Raw genomic sequence first — 19,888 nt, forward strand, 5'->3', positions numbered from 1 at the left:
GTCGTTTTTTTTTTTTCGGGCCCAATTTTTGAGTTTCGATATCTCAGCTCTGGAAGGGGCTAGAGCCTCCATTTTTGCACTCAGGTCCAAGTCTCATGGCCCTCTATAAGAATCCAGAGTTTTGGGAAGATTGGAGAAACTTAATTTTTCGCCCAAAAAAAAAACCTAAGGGGTACCACTGTCGTTTTTTTTTTCGGGCCCAATTTTTGAGTTTCGATATCTCCGCTCTGGAAGGGGCTAGAGCCTCCATTTTTGCACTCAAGTCTAAGTCTCATGGCCCTCTATCAGAATCCAGAGTTTTGGGAAGATTGGAGAAACTTAATTTTTCGCCCCAAAAAAAAAAACGTAAGGGGTACCACTGTCGATTTTTTTTTTCGGGCCCAATTTTTGAGTTTCGATATCTCAGCTCTGGAAGGGGCTAGAGCCTCCATTTTTGCTCTCAGGTCTAAGTCTCATGGCCCTCTATCAGAATCCAGAGTTTTGGGAAGATTGGAGAAACTTAAATTTTTGCCCCAAAAAAAAAAACGTAAGGGGTACCACTGTCGTTTTTTTTTTCGGGCCCAATTTTTGAGTTTCGATATCTCAGCTCTGGAAGGGGCTAGAGCCTCCATTTTTGCACTCAGGTCTAAGTCTCATGGCCCTCTATCAGAATCCAGAGTTTTGGGAAGATTGGAGAAACTTAATTTTTCGCCCAAAAAAAAAAAACGTAAGGGGTACAACTGTCGTTTTTTTTTTTCGGGCCCAACTTTTGAGTTTCGATATCTCAGCTCTGGAAGGGGCTAGAGCCTCCATTTTTGCACTCAGGTCCAAGTCTCATGGCCCTCTATCAGAATCCAGAGTTTTGGGAAGATTGGAGAAACTTAATTTTTCGCCCAAAAAAAAAAACGTAAGGGGTACCACTGTCGGGTTTTTTTTCGGACCCAATTTTTGAGTTTCGATATCTCAGCTCTGGAAGGGGCTAGAGCCTCCATTTTTGCACTCAAGTCTAAGTCTCATGGCCCTCTATCAGAATCCAGAGGTTTGGGAAGATTGGAGAAACTTAATTTTTCACCTAAAAAAAAAAACGTAAGGGGTACCACTGTCGTTTTTTTTTCGGGCCCAATTTTTGAGTTTTGATATCTCAGCTCTGGAAGGGGCTAGAGCCTCCATTTTTGCACTCAGGTCTAAGTCTCATGGCCCTCTATCAGAATCCAGAGTTTTGGGAAGATTGGAGAAACTTAATTTTTCGCCCAAAAAAAAAAACGTAAGGGGTACCACTGTCGTTTTTTTTTTCGGGCCCAATTTTTGAGTTTCGATATCTCAGCTCTAGAAGGGGCTAGAGCCTCCATTTTTGCACTCAGGTCCAAGTCTCATGGCCCTCTATCAGAATCCAGAGTTTTGGGAAGATTGGAGAAACTTAATTTTTCGCCCAAAAAAAAAAACGAAAGGGGTACCACTGTCGTTTTTTTTTCGGGCCCAATTTTTGAGTTTCGATATCTCAGCTCTGGAAGGGGCTAGAGCCTCCATTTTTGCACTCAGGTCTAAGTCTTGTGGCCCTCTATCAGAATCCAGAGTTTTGGGAAGATTGGAGAAACTTAAATTTTTGCCCCCAAAAAAAAAACGTAAGGGGTACCACTGTCGTTTTTTTTTCGGGCCCAATTTTTGAGTTTCGATATCTCAGCTCTGGAAGGGGCTAGAGCCTCCATTTTTGCACTCAGGTCTAAGTCTTGTTGCCCTCTATCAGAATCCAGAGTTTTGGGAAGATTGGAGAAACTTAATTTTTCGCCCAAAAAAAAAACGTAAGGGGTACCACTGTCGTTTTTTTTTTTTCGGGCCCAACCTTTGAGTTTCGATATCTCAGCTCTGGAAGGGGCTAGAGCCTCTATTTTTGCACTCAGGTCCAAGTCTCATGGCCCTCTATCAGAATCCAGAGTTTTGGGAAGATTGGAGAAACTTAATTTTTCGCCCAAAAAATAAAACGTAAGGGGTACCACTGTCATTTTTTTTTTCGGGCCCAATTTTTGAGTTTCGATATCTCAGCTCTGGAAGGGGCTAGAGCCTTCATTTTTGCACTCAAGTCTAAGTCTCATGGCCCTCTATCAGAATCCAGAGTTTTGGGAAGATTGGAGAAACTTAATTTTTCGCCCAAAAAAAAAAACGAAAGGGGTACCACTGTCGTTTTTTTTTTCGGGCCCAATTTTTGAGTTTCGATATCTCAGCTCTGGAAGGGGCTAGAGCCTCCATTTTTGCACTCAGATCTAAGTCTCATGGCCCTCTATCAGAATCCAGAGTTTTGGGAAGATTGGAGAAACTTAATTTTTCGCCCCCAAAAAAAAAACGTAAGGGGTACCACTGTCGTTTTTTTTTCGGGCCCAATTTTTGAGTTTCGATATCTCAGCTCTGGAAGGGGCTAGAGCCTCCATTTTTGCACTCAGGTCTAAGTCTCATGGCCCTCTATCAGAATCCAGAGTTTTGGGAAGATTGGAGAAACTTAATTTTTCGCCCAAAAAAAAAAACGTAAGGGGTACCACTGTCGATTTTTTTTTTCGGGCCCAACTTTTGAGTTTCGATATCTCAGCTCTGGAAGGGGCTAGAGCCTCCATTTTTGCACTCAGGTCTAAGTCTCATGGCCCTCTATCAGAATCCAGAGTTTTGGGAAGATTGGAGAAACTTAATTTTTCGCCCAAAAAAAAAACGTAAGGGGTACCACTGTCGTTTTTTTTTCGGGCCCAATTTTTGAGTTTCGATATCTCAGCTCTGGAAGGGGCTAGAGCCTCCATTTTTGCACTCAAGTCTAAGTCTCATGGCCCTCTATCAGAATCCAGAGTTTTGGGAAGATTGGAGAAACTTAATTTTTCGCCCCAAAAAAAAAAACGTAAGGGGTACCACTGTCGTTTTTTTTTCGGGCCCAATTTTTGAGTTTCGATATCTCAGCTCTGGAAGGGGCTAGAGCCTCCATTTTTGCACTCAGGTCTAAGTCTCATGGCCCTCTATCAGAATCCAGAGTTTTGGGAAGATTGGAGGAACTTAATTTTTCGCCCAAAAAAAAAAAACGTAAGGGGTACAACTGTCGTTTTTTTTTTTTCGGGCCCAATTTTTGAGTTTCGATATCTCAGCTCTGGAAGGGGCTAGAGCCTCCATTTTTGCACTCAAGTCTAAGTCTCATGGCCCTCTATCAGAATCCAGAGTTTTGGGAAGATTGGAGAAACTTAATTTTTCGCCCCAAAAAAAAAAACGTAAGGGGTAGCACTGTCGTTTTTTTTTCGGGCCCAATTTTTGAGTTTCGATATCTCAGCTCTGGAAGGGGCTAGAGCCTCCATTTTTGCACTCAGGTCTAAGTCTCATGGCCCTCTATCAGAATCCAGAGTTTTGGGAAGATTGGAGAAACTTAATTTTTCGCCCAAAAAAAAAAACGTAAGGGGTACCACTGTCAATTTTTTTTTCGGGCCCAACTTTTGAGTTTCGATATCTCAGCTCTGGAAGGGGCTAGAGCCTCCATTTTTGCACTCAGGTCCAAGTCTCATGGCCCTCTATCAGAATCCAGAGTTTTGGGAAGATTGGAGAAACTTAATTTTTCGCCCAAAAAAAAAAAACGTAAGGGGTACCACTGTCGTTTTTTTTTCGGGCCCAATTTTTGAGTTTCGATATCTCAGCTCAGGAAGGGGCTAGAGCCTCCATTTTTGCACTCAAGTCTAAGTCTCATGGCCCTCTATCAGAATCCAGAGTTTTGGGAAGATTGGAGAAACTTAATTTTTCGCCCAAAAAAAAAAACGTAAGGGGTACCACTGTCGTTTTTTTTTCGGGCCCAATTTTTGAGTTTCGATATCTCAGCTCTGGAAGGGGCTAGAGCCTCCATTTTTGCACTCAAGTCTAAGTCTCATGGCCCTCTATCAGAATCCAGAGTTTTGGGAAGATTGGAGAAACTTAATTTTTCGCCCCAAAAAAAAAAACGTAAGGGGTACCACTGTCGTTTTTTTTTTCGGGCCCAATTTTTGAGTTTCGATATCTCAGCTCTGGAAGGGGCTAGAGCCTCCATTTTTGCACTCAGGTCTAAGTCTCATGGCCCTCTATCAGAATCCAGAGTTTTGGGAAGATTGGAGAAACTTAATTTTTCGCCCAAAAAAAAAACGTAAGGGGTACCACTGTCGTTTTTTTTTTTTCGGGCCCAACCTTTGAGTTTCGATATCTCAGCTCTGGAAGGGGCTAGAGCCTCTATTTTTGCACTCAGGTCCAAGTCTCATGGCCCTCTATCAGAATCCAGAGTTTTGGGAAGATTGGAGAAACTTAATTTTTCGCCCAAAAAATAAAACGTAAGGGGTACCACTGTCATTTTTTTTTTCGGGCCCAATTTTTGAGTTTCGATATCTCAGCTCTGGAAGGGGCTAGAGCCTTCATTTTTGCACTCAAGTCTAAGTCTCATGGCCCTCTATCAGAATCCAGAGTTTTGGGAAGATTGGAGAAACTTAATTTTTCGCCCAAAAAAAAAACGAAAGGGGTACCACTGTCGTTTTTTTTTTCGGGCCCAATTTTTGAGTTTCGATATCTCAGCTCTGGAAGGGGCTAGAGCCTCCATTTTTGCACTCAGATCTAAGTCTCATGGCCCTCTATCAGAATCCAGAGTTTTGGGAAGATTGGAGAAACTTAATTTTTCGCCCCCCAAAAAAAAACGTAAGGGGTACCACTGTCGTTTTTTTTTCGGGCCCAATTTTTGAGTTTCGATATCTCAGCTCTGGAAGGGGCTAGAGCCTCCATTTTTGCACTCAGGTCTAAGTCTCATGGCCCTCTATCAGAATCCAGAGTTTTGGGAAGATTGGAGAAACTTAATTTTTCGCCCAAAAAAAAAAACGTAAGGGGTACCACTGTCGATTTTTTTTTTCGGGCCCAACTTTTGAGTTTCGATATCTCAGCTCTGGAAGGGGCTAGAGCCTCCATTTTTGCACTCAGGTCCAAGTCTCATGGCCCTCTATCAGAATCCAGAGTTTTGGGAAGATTGGAGAAACTTAATTTTTCGCCCAAAAAAAAAAACGTAAGGGGTACCACTGTCGTTTTTTTTTTCGGGCCCAATTTTTGAGTTTCGATATCTCAGCTCAGGAAGGGGCTAGAGCCTCCATTTTTGCACTCAAGTCTAAGTCTCATGGCCCTCTATCAGAATCCAGAGTTTTGGGAAGATTGGAGAAACTTAATTTTTCGCCCAAAAAAAAAACGTAAGGGGTACCACTGTCGTTTTTTTTTCGGGCCCAATTTTTGAGTTTCGATATCTCAGCTCTGGAAGGGGCTAGAGCCTCCATTTTTGCACTCAGGTCCAAGTCTCATGGCCCTCTATCAGAATCCAGAGTTTTGGGAAGATTGGAGAAACTTAATTTTTCGCCCAAAAAAAAAAACGTAAGGGGTACCACTGTCGTTTTTTTTTTCGGGCCCAATTTTTGAGTTTCGATATCTCAGCTCTGGAAGGGGCTAGAGCCTCCATTTTTGCACTCAAGTCTAAGTCTCATGGCCCTCTATCAGAATCCAGAGTTTTGGGAAGATTGGAGAAACTTAATTTTTCGCCCCAAAAAAAAAAACGTAAGGGGTACCACTGTCGTTTTTTTTTCGGGCCCAATTTTTGAGTTTCGATATCTCAGCTCTGGAAGGGGCTAGAGCCTCCATTTTTGCACTCAGGTCTAAGTCTCATGGCCCTCTATCAGAATCCAGAGTTTTGGGAAGATTGGAGAAACTTAATTTTTCGCCCAAAAAAAAAAAACGTAAGGGGTACAACTGTCGTTTTTTTTTTTCGGGCCCAATTTTTGAGTTTCGATATCTCAGCTCTGGAAGGGGCTAGAGCCTCCATTTTTGCACTCAAGTCTAAGTCTCATGGCCCTCTATCAGAATCCAGAGTTTTGGGAAGATTGGAGAAACTTAATTTTTCGCCCCAAAAAAAAAAACGTAAGGGGTAGCACTGTCGTTTTTTTTTCGGGCCCAATTTTTGAGTTTCGATATCTCAGCTCTGGAAGGGGCTAGAGCCTCCATTTTTGCACTCAGGTCTAAGTCTCATGGCCCTCTATCAGAATCCAGAGTTTTGGGAAGATTGGAGAAACTTAATTTTTCGCCCAAAAAAAAAAACGTAAGGGGTACCACTGTCGATTTTTTTTTCGGGCCCAACTTTTGAGTTTCGATATCTCAGCTCTGGAAGGGGCTAGAGCCTCCATTTTTGCACTCAGGTCCAAGTCTCATGGCCCTCTATCAGAATCCAGAGTTTTGGGAAGATTGGAGAAACTTAATTTTTCGCCCAAAAAAAAAAAACGTAAGGGGTACCACTGTCGTTTTTTTTTCGGGCCCAATTTTTGAGTTTCGATATCTCAGCTCAGGAAGGGGCTAGAGCCTCCATTTTTGCACTCAAGTCTAAGTCTCATGGCCCTCTATCAGAATCCAGAGTTTTGGGAAGATTGGAGAAACTTAATTTTTCGCCCAAAAAAAAAAACGTAAGGGGTACCACTGTCGTTTTTTTTTCGGGCCCAATTTTTGAGTTTCGATATCTCAGCTCTGGAAGGGGCTAGAGCCTCCATTTTTGCACTCAAGTCTAAGTCTCATGGCCCTCTATCAGAATCCAGAGTTTTGGGAAGATTGGAGAAACTTAATTTTTCGCCCCAAAAAAAAAAACGTAAGGGGTACCACTGTCGTTTTTTTTTTCGGGCCCAATTTTTGAGTTTCGATATCTCAGCTCTGGAAGGGGCTAGAGCCTCCATTTTTGCACTCAGGTCTAAGTCTCATGGCCCTCTATCAGAATCCAGAGTTTTGGGAAGATTGGAGAAACTTAAATTTTTGCCCCCCAAAAAAAAACGTAAGGGGTACCACTGTCGTTTTTTTTTCGGGCCCAATTTTTGAGTTTCGATATCTCAGCTCTGGAAGGGGCTAGAGCCTCCATTTTTGCACTCAGGTCTAAGTCTCATGGCCCTCTATCAGAATCCAGAGTTTTGGGAAGATTGGAGAAACTTAATTTTTCGCCCAAAAAAAAAAAACCGTAAGGGGTACAACTGTCGTTTTTTTTTTTCGGGCCCAACTTTTGAGTTTCGATATCTCAGCTCTGGAAGGGGCTAGAGCCTCAATTTTTGCACTCAGGTCCAAGTCTCATGGCCCTCTATCAGAATCCAGAGTTTTGGGAAGATTGGAGAAACTTAATTTTTCGCCCAAAAAAAAAACGTAAGGGGTACCACTGTCGTTTTTTTTTCGGGCCCAATTTTTGAGTTTCGATATCTCAGCTCTAGAAGGGGCTAGAGCCTCCATTTTTGCACTCAGGTCCAAGTCTCATGGCCCTCTATCAGAATCCAGAGTTTTGGGAAGATTGGAGAAACTTAATTTTTCGCCCAAAAAAAAAAACGAAAGGGGTACCACTGTCGTTTTTTTTTTCGGGCCCAATTTTTGAGTTTCGATATCTCAGCTCTGGAAGGGGCTAGAGCCTCCATTTTTGCACTCAAGTCTAAGTCTCATGGCCCTCTATCAGAATCCAGAGTTTTGGGAAGATTGGAGAAACGTAATTTTTCGCCCCCAAAAAAAAAAACGTAAGGGGTACCACTGTCGTTTTTTTTTCGGGCCCAATTTTTGAGTTTCGATATCTCAGCTCTGGAAGGGGCTAGAGCCTCCATTTTTGCACTCAGGTCTAAGTCTTGTGGCCCTCTATCAGAATCCAGAGTTTTGGGAAGATTGTAGAAACTTAAATTTTTGCCCCAAAAAAAAAACGTAAGGGGTACCACTGTCGTTTTTTTTTCGGGCCCAATTTTTGAGTTTCGATATCTCAGCTCTGGAAGGGGCTAGAGCCTCCATTTTTGCACTCAGGTCTAAGTCTCATGGCCCTCTATCAGAATCCAGAGTTTTGGGAAGATTGGAGAAACTTAATTTTTCGCCCAAAAAAAAAAACGTAAGGGGTACCACTGTCGTTTTTTTTTTTCGGGCCCAACTTTTGAGTTTCGATATCTCAGCTCTGGAAGGGGCTAGAGCCTCCATTTTTGCACTCAGGTCCAAGTCTCATGGCCCTCTATCAGAATCCAGAGTTTTGGGAAGATTGGAGAAACTTAATTTTTCGCCCAAAAAAAAAAAACGTAAGGGGTACCACTGTCGTTTTTTTTTTCGGGCCCAATTTAAAAAACGTAAGGGGTACCACTGTCGTTTTTTTTTTTCGGGCCCAATTTTTGAGTTTCGATATCTCAGCTCTGGAAGGGGCTAGAGCCTCCATTTTTGCACTCAAGTCTAAGTCTCATGGCCCTCTATCAGAATCCAGAGTTTTGGGAAGATTGGAGAAACTTAATTTTTCGCCCAAAAAAAAAACGAAAGGGGTACCACTGTCGTTTTTTTTTCGGGCCCAATTTTTGAGTTTCGATATCTCAGCTCTGGAAGGGGCTAGAGCCTCCATTTTTGCACTCAGGTCTAAGTCTCATGGCCCTCTATCAGAATCCAGAGTTTTGGGAAGATTGGAGAAACGTAATTTTTCACCCCAAAAAAAACCGTAAGGGGTACCACTGTCGTTTTTTTTTTCGGGCCCAATTTTTGAGTTTCGATATCTCAGCTCTGGAAGGGGCTAGAGCCTCCATTTTTGCACTCAGATCTAAGTCTCATGGCCCTCTATCAGAATCCAGAGTTTTGGGAAGATTGGAGAAACTTAATTTTTCGCCCAAAAAAAAAAAACGTAAGGGGTACCACTGTCGTTTTTTTTTCGGGCCCAATTTTTGGAGTTTCGATATCTCAGCTCTGGAAGGGGCTAGAGCCTCCATTTTGGCACTCAGGTCTAAGTCTCATGGCCCTCTATCAGAATCCAGAGTTTTGGGAAGATTGGAGAAACTTAATTTTTCGCCCAAAAAAAAAAAACGTAAGGGGTACCACTGTCGTTTTTTTTTCGGGCCCAATTTTTGGAGTTTCGATATCTCAGCTCTGGAAGGGGCTAGAGCCTCCATTTTTGCACTCAGGTCTAAGTCTCATGGCCCTCTATCAGAATCCAGAGTTTTGGGAAGATTGGTGAAACTTAATTTTTCGCCCAAAAAAAAAAACGTAAGGGGTACCACTGTCGTTTTTTTTTCGGGCCCAATTTTTGGAGTTTCGATATCTCAGCTCTGGAAGGGGCTAGAGCCTCCATTTTTGCACTCAGGTCTAAGTCTCATGGCCCTCTATCAGAATCCAGAGTTTTGGGAAGATTGGAGAAACTTAATTTTTCGCCCCAAAAAAAAAAACGTAAGGGGTACCACTGTCGTTTTTTTTTCGGGCCCAATTTTTGAGTTTCGATATCTCAGCTCTGGAAGGGGCTAGAGCCTCCATTTTTGCACTCAGGTCTAAGTCTCATGGCCCTCTATCAGAATCCAGAGTTTTGGGAAGATTGGAGAAACTTAATTTTTTGCCCCCCAAAAAAACGTAAGGGGTACCACTGTCGTTTTTTTTCGGGCCCAATTTTTGAGTTTCGATATTTCAGCTCTGGAAGGGGCTAGAGCCTCCATTTTTGCACTCAGGTCTAAGTCTCATGGCCCTCTATCAGAATCCAGAGTTTTGGGAAGATTGGAGAAACTTAATTTTTCGCCCCCAAAAAAACCCCCAAAGGGGTACCACTGTCGTTTTTTTTTCGGGTCGAAATTTTGAGTTTTGATATCTCAGCTCTGGAAGGGTCTAGAGCCTCCATTTTTGCACTCAGGTTTAAGTCTCATGGCCCTCTATCAGAATCCAGAGTTTCGAGAAGATTAAAGAAACTCTGATCTTCTCAAAACTCTGGATTATCTAGACCCCCAAAATCCAGAGTTTTGAGAAGATCAGAGAAACTCAAATTTTCGGCCCGAAAAAAAAAAACGACAGTGGTACCCTTTTCGTTTTTTTTTTTCGGGGCGAAAAATTAAGTTTCTCCAATCTTCTCGAAACTCTGGATTCTGATAGAGGGCCACGAGACTTAGACCTGAGTGCCAAAATGGGGGCTCTAGACCCTTCCAGAGCTGAGATATTGAGATATTTATGTAAGGGTTAATGTCCGAAGAGGTGTCCATTGTCAGGTTTTAAAGTCCATTAAATCCTGACAATGGACACCTCGGAGGGCATTGACCCGCTTATACCATGGTCACTTGCCAAATAAAACATTTTTAAAACATCAGTTTATATTTTAATTAGGCTAAATCTAGATTTACAAATAATAACTTGCCTGACGGTTTATTTAGCAACTGGAGATATTTATAGTCCGCTCAGCTTGGTTGTCTCGACAGCTGCGTAAAACTCCCGCAGGGTCTCATTCAGAGCAGCAGCGGTGTAATTTTCAAAGCTGGAGTCCATTTTTTTTTTTTTTTTTTTTTTAAATAAAGTCTCTGAGTGTATTTACTGCCCATTTCATGTTTTTTTTTTTTTTTTTCGTGTTTAGATATTACATAGCCAGGCTATGTAATATCTAACTAACGTTAGATGTTTGTTTTGATAGAGCAAATTGTTAACAGATACTTTGGCTGCCTGTTGCTATGGTTACTCACAGCTGTTGTAGGCAGCACATTTATTTATTAATTTCGAATGGTAAACAGGCAGTTTCACCAGAACTACTTTACTAGGTGTCCTCTATCACTTTTTAACGGACACCCTGCAGCCAATCAGAATCGAGTATTCACCCAGACCATGGTATAAAATGGCATAAATGCTACGTGGGATCTAGACTCAGGTCTAGTCCCATGGCCCTCTATCAGAATACAGAGTTTCAAGAAGGTCAGAGAAACTCAAGATTTCGACCCCCCCAAAAAAAACAAAAAAAAAAACGACAGCGAAAAAATACGTTTCTCCAATCTTCTTGAAACTCTGGATTCTGATAGAGGGCCATGGGACTTAGACCTGAGTGCAAAAATGGAGGCTCTAGACTAGAATATGAGTATGACGAAGTCAGGCTAGAAAACATTAGCAATTTATGGAGCAATTTGTTACATTCCGATAAAAGATTATGTGAATCTGAAGAAACAACGTGGGAACTGTGCAGCGATGCTCATTTTAGATGAAATAAGCTACAGTAGGCCTATCGAATGCATTTCTGAGTGTGATGCATTTTTTTGTTTAAAACATATTTCCAAAAGAACCCAGACAGCAACAGGCGGAGTGTGTGCTGTCTGTACATCCTCTGTACACCACTGTCAGACACAACTCTCTTTCTCTCTCTGTGTGTGTGTCTGTGTGTTTCTCTTTTAGCTGGTCAATAAGGCAAAAAGGCAGGCATATATTTGATAAATCCATTTTAATGGAAAATGTAAAACCCCTTTGAACTTCAATGTACAAAGCATGTAACACTTGCACTTTAAAATTTGAAATTGAAGCAAGCCATGTTTAAAAAAATACATCAGTGAATGTATATATGTATATATTTACACAGCATAGTACGATTTCCTTTTTCCATTGAACTTCAAAAGTTCACCATAGTAAATCTGAACATAAAAAGGAGAAATGAGTTTTCTTAAATAAATTACAACTTTTTTTTGTAAATGTCTCCATTTTACAGTGAATACTTCTTAATAAAATGCTGAAGTGTTATTTATTAAGTCTTTCTTTACATTATAGAACTTTACAATGTTTACAATTGTTTGGCAGTTCTTTTTCTCAAAAGATATGGCATGAGGACATGATACAGCGGATCTCTCTCACAGTAACTCCAAGTCTCCAAAGTAGTGAGCGGCATCAGAAATCCATTAGCAAACTGTACAGGTCACATTTACATTTGATCGAGAACAGAGCAGAACTCCTGAAAATAAATACGATTCTCCACTGAAACTATACAGTAGGAAAGAACGAAAGGGGAACGAAAGCAAACAGACGAACAAACACTAGTTGTGACAGCGGCGCTGTCGGATTATCTTCAGGTGTGTGGCGTGTCGGTCACGGTCATCCTGATGGGCTATACTGCTATGGTGTCGGTAACAAATAAATACAGTTTCCTGGTGTGTGTTTTTTCTCTGCTTGGCACTGGAGGTTTGCGGTGTGAGCGTTAGTGTGCATATTTGGGGGAACGTGTCGACGGGTGTCATGAGTTGGTCTCCTCTTCCTCTTCCTCCTCTGCACAGCAGCTCTTTAACGTTCCCACGGCATTCTTTACGCAGTGGTAAAAGATGTTCTTGACCTGAGAGAAAGGGCAGGATGAGAGGTGAGAGATTGAAGAGTGATGAATGCTCATCTGGCCCACTGGGACTCTTATTTTAAAGAGGGGGGGTTTAAGATAACTTTTAACTTTTAAGATAGTCACAGAGCCCGTCTAACAGAGAGCCTTAGCACTTCCTATTAGCCCCATTGTGTATCATCTTGGTTGCAGTTCCATTAGAATTCCACTGGAGGTGATCGCGGGCGAGTGCAGAATGAATGGGAGTCTATGGAGCTAAACGGCTAAATGTGTCTCTTTCTCCTGCTTGTTGTTGAATCAACATAGATTTTATTGTTGATTCCGCAAGTTCTATATAGATTATAGGCCAAAAGTCGAATGAACGAGCACTTATTTCCTTTTGATTTCTTACAGGTTAGGCCGTTGTTGGCCGGAACACACTAGCATTCTGTCATCACATTTTTGAACGGATTTTTAGAACAGATAAGTGAACAGCTGAGTGTATTATCTTAACCCTCCCTTTTGAATGCAACTTTCAAATTACTTGGCAAAAAAATTACATTCTGGGAAAAGTGGATTTCTGGGGGTGAAACCCCACAGACTCCCATTTATTCTGCACTCAACCACGAGCGCCCCCGCATGGACAGAGACATGTTACTGCAGCCAGTCCAGAAACCGGAAGTAACCAGCCAGCGCCAATTCTCTTCAATTAGACATTCGCTGATATTTATGAACTTAAATTTGACCAAAATGCTTTTTAAGGATCCGAGGAACATTGATATTTGTAACTTTCATGCGACCTCATGTCGTAAATATGGAGTATATAACAGATTCCAGTAAATGTTGAAGTGATCTGTCCTGTGCGTTTGAACTCTACCTGTAGCTTATCTTCGTAGTTGATTTCCTCTTTGGAGGATCTGAGTTCCTGGGTTAAGTGGAACGAATGCACCACATGCTCCGGAGAGACGAAGTCATTGATCACCTGGACACAGCTGTGAAGATTCTGCACCTGTACGGATGAGACACACACACAGTGTGCACTGATGAGACTACATCATAAAGATGCTGCCGGTACTCTGACTGGAACTTTAGCTAGTACAGAAAGAGGAAGCGTGCCTGTGATTGGTTCATCGCCTTCCCTTGATAACATGCAGTATGTGTAATTGCAAATAAATAAAATGTAAATATTCCTATAAAGCCTCAATTTTGTTGTACACAACCTACTAGCAGTCTACAATCAAAGTCAAAGGCAAGTCAAAGGCATTTTTATTATAATTCTAAAACTGTCTTTTTGCTGTGAAATCTTTATATATATATATATATATAAATATATTGTTCATAATATTTTAAAATGAGACTGAAGCAACTTAGGTTTTCTTGATGATCCATACATTATTTAAAAAAAAAAATCATTAAAATGTTAGTATCAAATGATACATTAGGCTTTTGAGGTCTTTTATTTGTTCATCTCTCAATCATTATAGTATTACATTGCATTAAATGTTTTTCCTCCGCAATAAAAACTACAGGATATTTATCATTAACTAAGCATTTAAATATCATCTGACTAAAAGACATATTACTGGGGGATGTAGCATGAAAACTGATATTTGTATGTATTTTATGCAAGTAGTCTTATAATCTCATTGCTATCACAATCTTATCTTCCTTTTTGGCCATATAAATATCAGCAACTGCATTAAAAAGTGTATTTTCACTGTATGAGCTCCATATGCTCCTACATCATTCTATATGAGCCAGATCTAACAAATATGATACTCAACATACATGCACAATTTTGTTATATATATTTTGTCTAAAGGTTCAATAAACTGTTCCATTAAAAAAAAAAAAGACAGAATTTCTATGGTTTCATATGTCAGACTTTACAGGAATAAAGTAATTTTTTGAAGTAATGACATTCAGACATTAAGTGTGGCTTTGTTGCTTTCCATGTCAATCAAGTGGGCTTTTTTTGTCTGAATAATCAATACTAAAATATATACTTCAGAATCAAGAACATAAGATGATCTGCTCATTGCAGAAGAGGAAGGAGTGCAACGAGACCTGGTGCAAAGCTCCAGCAGGGATCAGGACTGAATCTCCCAGAAACTGCACCACAGTCCAGCCCTGAACGGCGTGTTCATCCAGCAGACGCTGACGCAGCTTACGGCTCAAGTACCAGCCCGGGTCACGGATGGGGTCGTGATCCGCTGGGATCTCCACGCCCTGCTCTTTCGCCACCTGTCACGTACAAACTTTGAGTTAAATCAACAGTACACACACAACATACCTGCAAACAAATGAAATGAATCCTATAAAACTCCCTTGTGCTAGAAGAACGCAATGTTTTACGAGGACACACAGAGAGAGAGAGAGAGAGAGAGGGAGTGAGCGTCGCCTCAGTGATCCAAAGCATTATTTTCAAATCAAAATTACCTTGTGCAGGAACTCTTTAATCTTCTCGCCGTCTTTGCTCGTGTAGATGTGCCACAAGGCTCCGGGAGTCTCGCTGGAGTCCTTTAATCTTTTCTTTACGTTGTCATCCAGGTCTTCCTCCTCCAGCCTCTTCAGCACTCCTGTGTGTTTGGCACAAACACATTCATGCGGTTACACAGCAAACAACACATCACACAGTCAGCTTCATTTATTATAAAGGCAAGGGAGCGCCTTCCCTCCTTGAAGACAGAGCGATGTTTAAACATTAATGGAGAAGTGTGTGTGTGTGTGTGTGTGTGTGTGTGCGCGTCTAGCACTTGTCGTGGTTTAAAAATAGAACGGCCATCGCAGTAAGAAAAATAGAAGGGAGGACCAGCTGTTGGCATGAGACCGGAAAGTAAGACAAAAAAAGTGTTGTTCAGAAATCACAACCATAATCATACTGATGAATGTCAGTGTGAACTATGCCAGTACAATCAATCATAAAATAAGTCATTTACACACTGCATCTTCAAGGTACAGTGGCAAAACCTGCCGGCTTTTGCACACAACAGACGACAAGGTCTCGCTGCATCTCTTTGATGAATGCATGTTGTCATAACTTATGAGGATATGTTTGCTTATTGTCAAAGGTGATCACCAATGGCACCGGTTCTCAGCAAACATTCAAGGCAACTTAGCCTAAGTTTTAATATATCTTATACATATAAAATAAAGAACATAATATATAAAGCAGTGCTGCTATTGCCATATACAGGCATGGAAAACTCATTCCAGATGCTTCTCTCACATTTCATTGTTTCCAGGGTGGAAACCGTTTTTTTTTTTCCCTTTCTCTGAGCTCAGGGGTTTTTGGAACAATTCAGATCTAGCAGAGGCTTTTCCCTCACCGTCTTTCTCAAACACGGCTGACCAAGTTAACGGACAGGCTGTTGACAGTTGTGTGGCGAGCTGGTCTCAGGCTTACCTGTTTTGGAAAGGACACCATTCCCTTTAGCCACTCCAACATAAACCAGAACGCTGACGATGTCAGACACCTCCATGTGCAGGCTAGCTGTGCCAAAGTCCTGCTCCTGAGATGCCGCCACACCTGTGACATGGATCATACGTCACTGTTATCAAAACAGGCTTCAGTTTTTCATTCCCAATAATTTCATTTCAATCCCATTTAAATTAAGCATAATTAGGCAATACAAAAAATGATATACCATGGTATACAAAAATGTTTGCATTACAGTAACGTCAGCTTTTTTCATGTCACAATATTTGTAATTATCATGAAAAAAATCTAAACGGTCCTAAAATAGGCCACATTTTCTTTTTATTAAAAATATGATAGATCTGATGATAATCTTTCCAGTAATTCAAAATCATGTTTGATGAAATGGTTCATTTTTCCACAGCAAAACAATACAGTAAACATAGCAGGCTACTAATAAATCTGCCTGTGAGTATGTGAGAGAGACAGTACCGTAAGCACAGCAGAGGCGCGGGCCCAGGTCCGGCCGCACAAAGAAGGAGGGCAGATGGGAGGCCAGGTTGAGGTTTCCCTCGGGGTCTGAATACTCAGGCATGGGGAGGTTCTTCATGAGATCATCATACCTACACAATGAGATGACGGACAATACATGCTAAAACAAGACTAAAACAGAGCTATATCCGATCAGAATGTACGAATTAGATGTTTGGTGTCGTGAAACAGCATTCACAACCCCTAAACCAATTTCTAAATGACTACTTAGCACATCTACTTCTTGTGTTCCTAAGTTCATGAGGTACCTGGAGGGCATCAAAGCCATAAACTCCTCGCCTGAGGGCCAGTCTTTCAGTCGATACACCACGCTTTCTCCATCTTTAGACTTGGGACGCTCTGTAGAAAGAGAGTGATCAGCATAAATGGAAACAGACAGATTCATTCGATAAATGCTTGTTTGTCTACTTCAGATCACTCACTCGTGAGATCTTCAAACCCGTCCCAGAATTCTTTGACTCCTGAGTTAGACATTACTCCATCTTTGCAGTTCAAGAGGTCTCCCTGGTGATCAGCAAACTCTTGGTTGAAGGATTCTGCCTTCCACAAGCTGGCGTTGAGTTTCTTGTGCACCCCAGAGACCAGCACAGGCTGCAAAAACAGCACAGGAAATAGCCTTTTAATGACAGCGGAGATCACAAACACTACCAAGACTTACTTTTCAAACAGTGGAAACAAAAATGAGGTCTGGTTAAAAAAAGACATTGCAAGATGGATTACGCTAAAGACTATTGCATTTGTTGAAAAGCCTTAATCTGTGAGTTTATTACAAACGGAGTGCCAAACTAGCGTCTGTGACATTGCAGAGCTCAATAATAAGGATGGCACATTGGTGTTTCGGGCGAGTCGAGGGATCAGTTATTTTCCCTTTTGAGTGAGCTTTGGGTTTCGTAAATATGAATTTACATTATAAATATAAATGTACATTAACGCAGCTTAATTTTTTTCTCCATTTCCAAATATTAGTTTTGTAAAAATATTTTTTTGAAGAAAAAAGTCATATTGGTTCCAATAACAATTGATCAATAATTTGTGGCAAAGTAAGTAAAAACTGAAACTGCTGCCTTGACTGTGCAAACTGAAAAAGCATTTAATATTATTTGTTTTTCTCAAAAGTCCTGAAAACAGATCAGCCTAAAAACATCCACATGCAAGTCTATGTACACCCTAAAACATGTGTGCACTACATAGGCAGCTAAATAAACACAGACAATCTCATACGAATTTACAGTAACATAACATCTGACTTTTTTCATGTCTTCTCCTATCTTGGATTTTTCCACTGAGATCACTGCTCTCTTTATTCTAGAACTGCCTTCTCCGGGATGTATATTTGCGATACTGTCTGACTATTACAGAAATTTTCTAAAATTGAAACAACCTTTGCATCGAGAACCTTAAAAGTCTGCCTACATAGGCAGCTTAGGTTTTCCAAGAAAGCCAATGTTTTGAGACCAACATTTCATAATGTCGGTTTACTTCCTGAAGAGCTGTAAAGTCATGGTCTACTGAGCAGATGTCAATAAATGTCATCTTGGAAAAGGAAGTGCAGCTCAAACTCAGAGGGGCAGAGACAGAGGCTGTGTCCAAAAACCAAAATCGCCCTCTATACCCTTATCTAGGGTACTATACAGCCATTTGAAGTGATGTACAAAACCATAGTGGGCAATATTGAGTGCATTCATTCAATCCTTTAATACACCTCAATAATGAGTGTGCAGCTAATGCACTGTAAGTGTTGTGCCAAATTAATTACTGAATCTCGCCATAAGATGGCATCCACACACCTTTTGGTGCAATAAGTGGAGCAATGGGTATGTGGGCTAATGAGGGACTAGAGAAAAAGGATGTATGCCTCAAGATTTCAACCTCACACCTCTTCTGTATCCTTCCGTCCATTATAGTAAAACAGATTTCATTGTCAAGTACCCATATGCACACTTAAAATGTTCTGCATTAGAGCAGCACATGTGAAGAGGCATCTTATGAAAGCATCAAAGCACTCAATGTCTATAATTGCCTTTGTGAAGTAGAAACTGAATAAATGGTCTCTAATGTATGGCGCCTTTCTCTCTGGACACACACTGCACATATAATGCAGACTGAAGTAAGACAAACCAGAGACACTAGCCAGCAGTAGCAGAGATTGCGCTAACCAAAATAATTTTCCAATTTTTTACATAAATAGTGATATTATATTTTTTTTCTTATTATATATTTAAAATAAAAATAATTATTATTATTTTACCAGACAAAAGCAAAAAGTACTTTCTTTGATTTCAAATGTTAAACCAGAGAACTTTTAATTTGGTGAAAATTTCGACAGGGAGACCTTGTCTACAACAGATTTCTCATTACAAATTTTGGAATACGGTTGGCGTGTTTGAGTTTTCAAATTTCAAAAACACTGAGAGGTACACAAAATTATTAGGATGATCGTGGCAGCAAGAATATCAGTGGGAAAGCCTCAAGAGGAGTGACCCAAAACACTACATGAGAATTGGGGTTTGTTTGCCGTTTTGGCGATTGTTTGCCCATTTTTATCCGCTCCAGCAGAACAAAACGTAATGTAAGATTCTGTATTTTTGTGGGTTTGTTTCACGGACCTGTCCTTGTCTCCAGCACTCCCTGAAAAGTTTCCAGTTGTTGCTATTGCGGTGGTCTTTGAGCCAGAGCAGCCTGCGTTCGTAAAGCCAGCAGTGAGAGATGTCAGCGTACACTTTGGGTGTTTCTTCCACTGCTTTCTTTTTCTCCGCTTTGGGCTCCTCCAGAGGCTCGTGCTTCAGGTTCAGCTTGGTGCCACGGCCCGCCGGGATCTTGTTCTCCACCACAGAGGCGATGATGTCATCCAGGATGTTGGGCATGCTGCGACCACTCTTGACAATCTGTGGAACACAACAAAACTATAAGCTATTTTAGGACAATGAACATTAGTTTTTGGAAATTTATATTGCCCACCAGTCAAAAGTATGAAAATGCCAAGTCATTCCTTATTATTACTATTACTAATAATTCCTAAAAGGCTCATTTTAATCATAAACCTTTAGAGTAAAAGCTTTTTAAAGTCAAGCATGTGCATACTTTTGATTGGGTGTGTATATGTTGCCATCTCTGTATGCTATACTGTCTCTCTGTTTGAGTGTGATCAGTAGATGATGCTTCTCTGACCTGTGAGGCAGTGGAATACACAGGAGCGAATGCGATGCCAGCATCAGTGGAGCCCAGGCGCAGCTTGCCTGCGGTGGTGGTGAGGAGGTCTCGTAGGGTTGAGCCCTGCTCCAGGGATGATGCTTTACTGTGCAGAGACTCCAAAGGATCTGACTGATCCTTCTCCTCTTTTATCTTCCCTACAAGTGACTCCTTATTTTCTGCAGGAGAGAAGCACAGGTGTTCACGTCATAAGAAATAGTAGGACTCTTGGTAAAACATTTCCTCAATATTTTGTTAGAACTGATTAAGTAGGACTTTTTATTAGGATTTAAATTTGCAATGAAATGCAAGTAGCGAAACGTATAACCTTTTGTATTAGATTTATCACTTCAAATGCCTCAAATCATGTCGCTGGTTGAAAAGGGATATGAGACATATCTAGAGAACAGCAGAGGATATCACAGACTTGAGGGTAGGCTCTTTTTTCAAGTACAGAGAACAATATACTGCTCAAAAAACTAGCAAAGCAAAATATACTAATATATGTGATGCGATCTGGGAAAACCCGTTGGATGTCACGCTGGTACGTTTTCAGCAAAGTCTAAATATAGATTGAATGTCAGTTTTTTGGGTTTTTATTATTCTATAACATCTTGTTTATCATTTCTGAATATATCTTGGGAAAATTCAATAGTAATTCAATGGCCAGCTGAAAATACTGTTTCCGCACGGCG

The 19,888-nt window shown here is 40.9% G+C and overlaps 1 protein-coding gene across 5 annotated transcripts in view; it reads right to left on the minus strand.

Moving 5' to 3' along the window:
• Positions 1 to 11,163: 11,163 nt before the first annotated feature.
• The window catches only part of jmjd1cb (jumonji domain containing 1Cb), a 175,150-nt gene continuing 166,425 nt past the window's right edge, over positions 11,164 to 19,888 (minus strand). For all 5 annotated transcript variants that reach the window (XM_089122044.1, XM_039653335.2, XM_039653334.2 and 2 more), the window contains 10 exons: positions 19,173 to 19,372; positions 18,611 to 18,889; positions 16,427 to 16,595; positions 16,253 to 16,343; positions 15,945 to 16,075; positions 15,441 to 15,563; positions 14,474 to 14,613; positions 14,102 to 14,278; positions 12,912 to 13,043; positions 11,164 to 12,058 (listed from right to left, as the gene is read on the minus strand). In XM_089122044.1, the coding sequence (XP_088978170.1) occupies positions 11,963 to 12,058; positions 12,912 to 13,043; positions 14,102 to 14,278; positions 14,474 to 14,613; positions 15,441 to 15,563; positions 15,945 to 16,075; positions 16,253 to 16,343; positions 16,427 to 16,595; positions 18,611 to 18,889; positions 19,173 to 19,372 (1,538 nt within the window). In that variant the 3' untranslated portion in view covers positions 11,164 to 11,962. The remainder of the gene's footprint in view (positions 12,059 to 12,911; positions 13,044 to 14,101; positions 14,279 to 14,473; positions 14,614 to 15,440; positions 15,564 to 15,944; positions 16,076 to 16,252; positions 16,344 to 16,426; positions 16,596 to 18,610; positions 18,890 to 19,172; positions 19,373 to 19,888) is intronic.

The sequence above is a fragment of the Pimephales promelas genome, chromosome 17 (assembly GCF_988280905.1).
Source record: "Pimephales promelas chromosome 17, fPimPro1.hap1.1, whole genome shotgun sequence".
Taxonomy (NCBI): domain Eukaryota; kingdom Metazoa; phylum Chordata; class Actinopteri; order Cypriniformes; family Leuciscidae; genus Pimephales; species Pimephales promelas.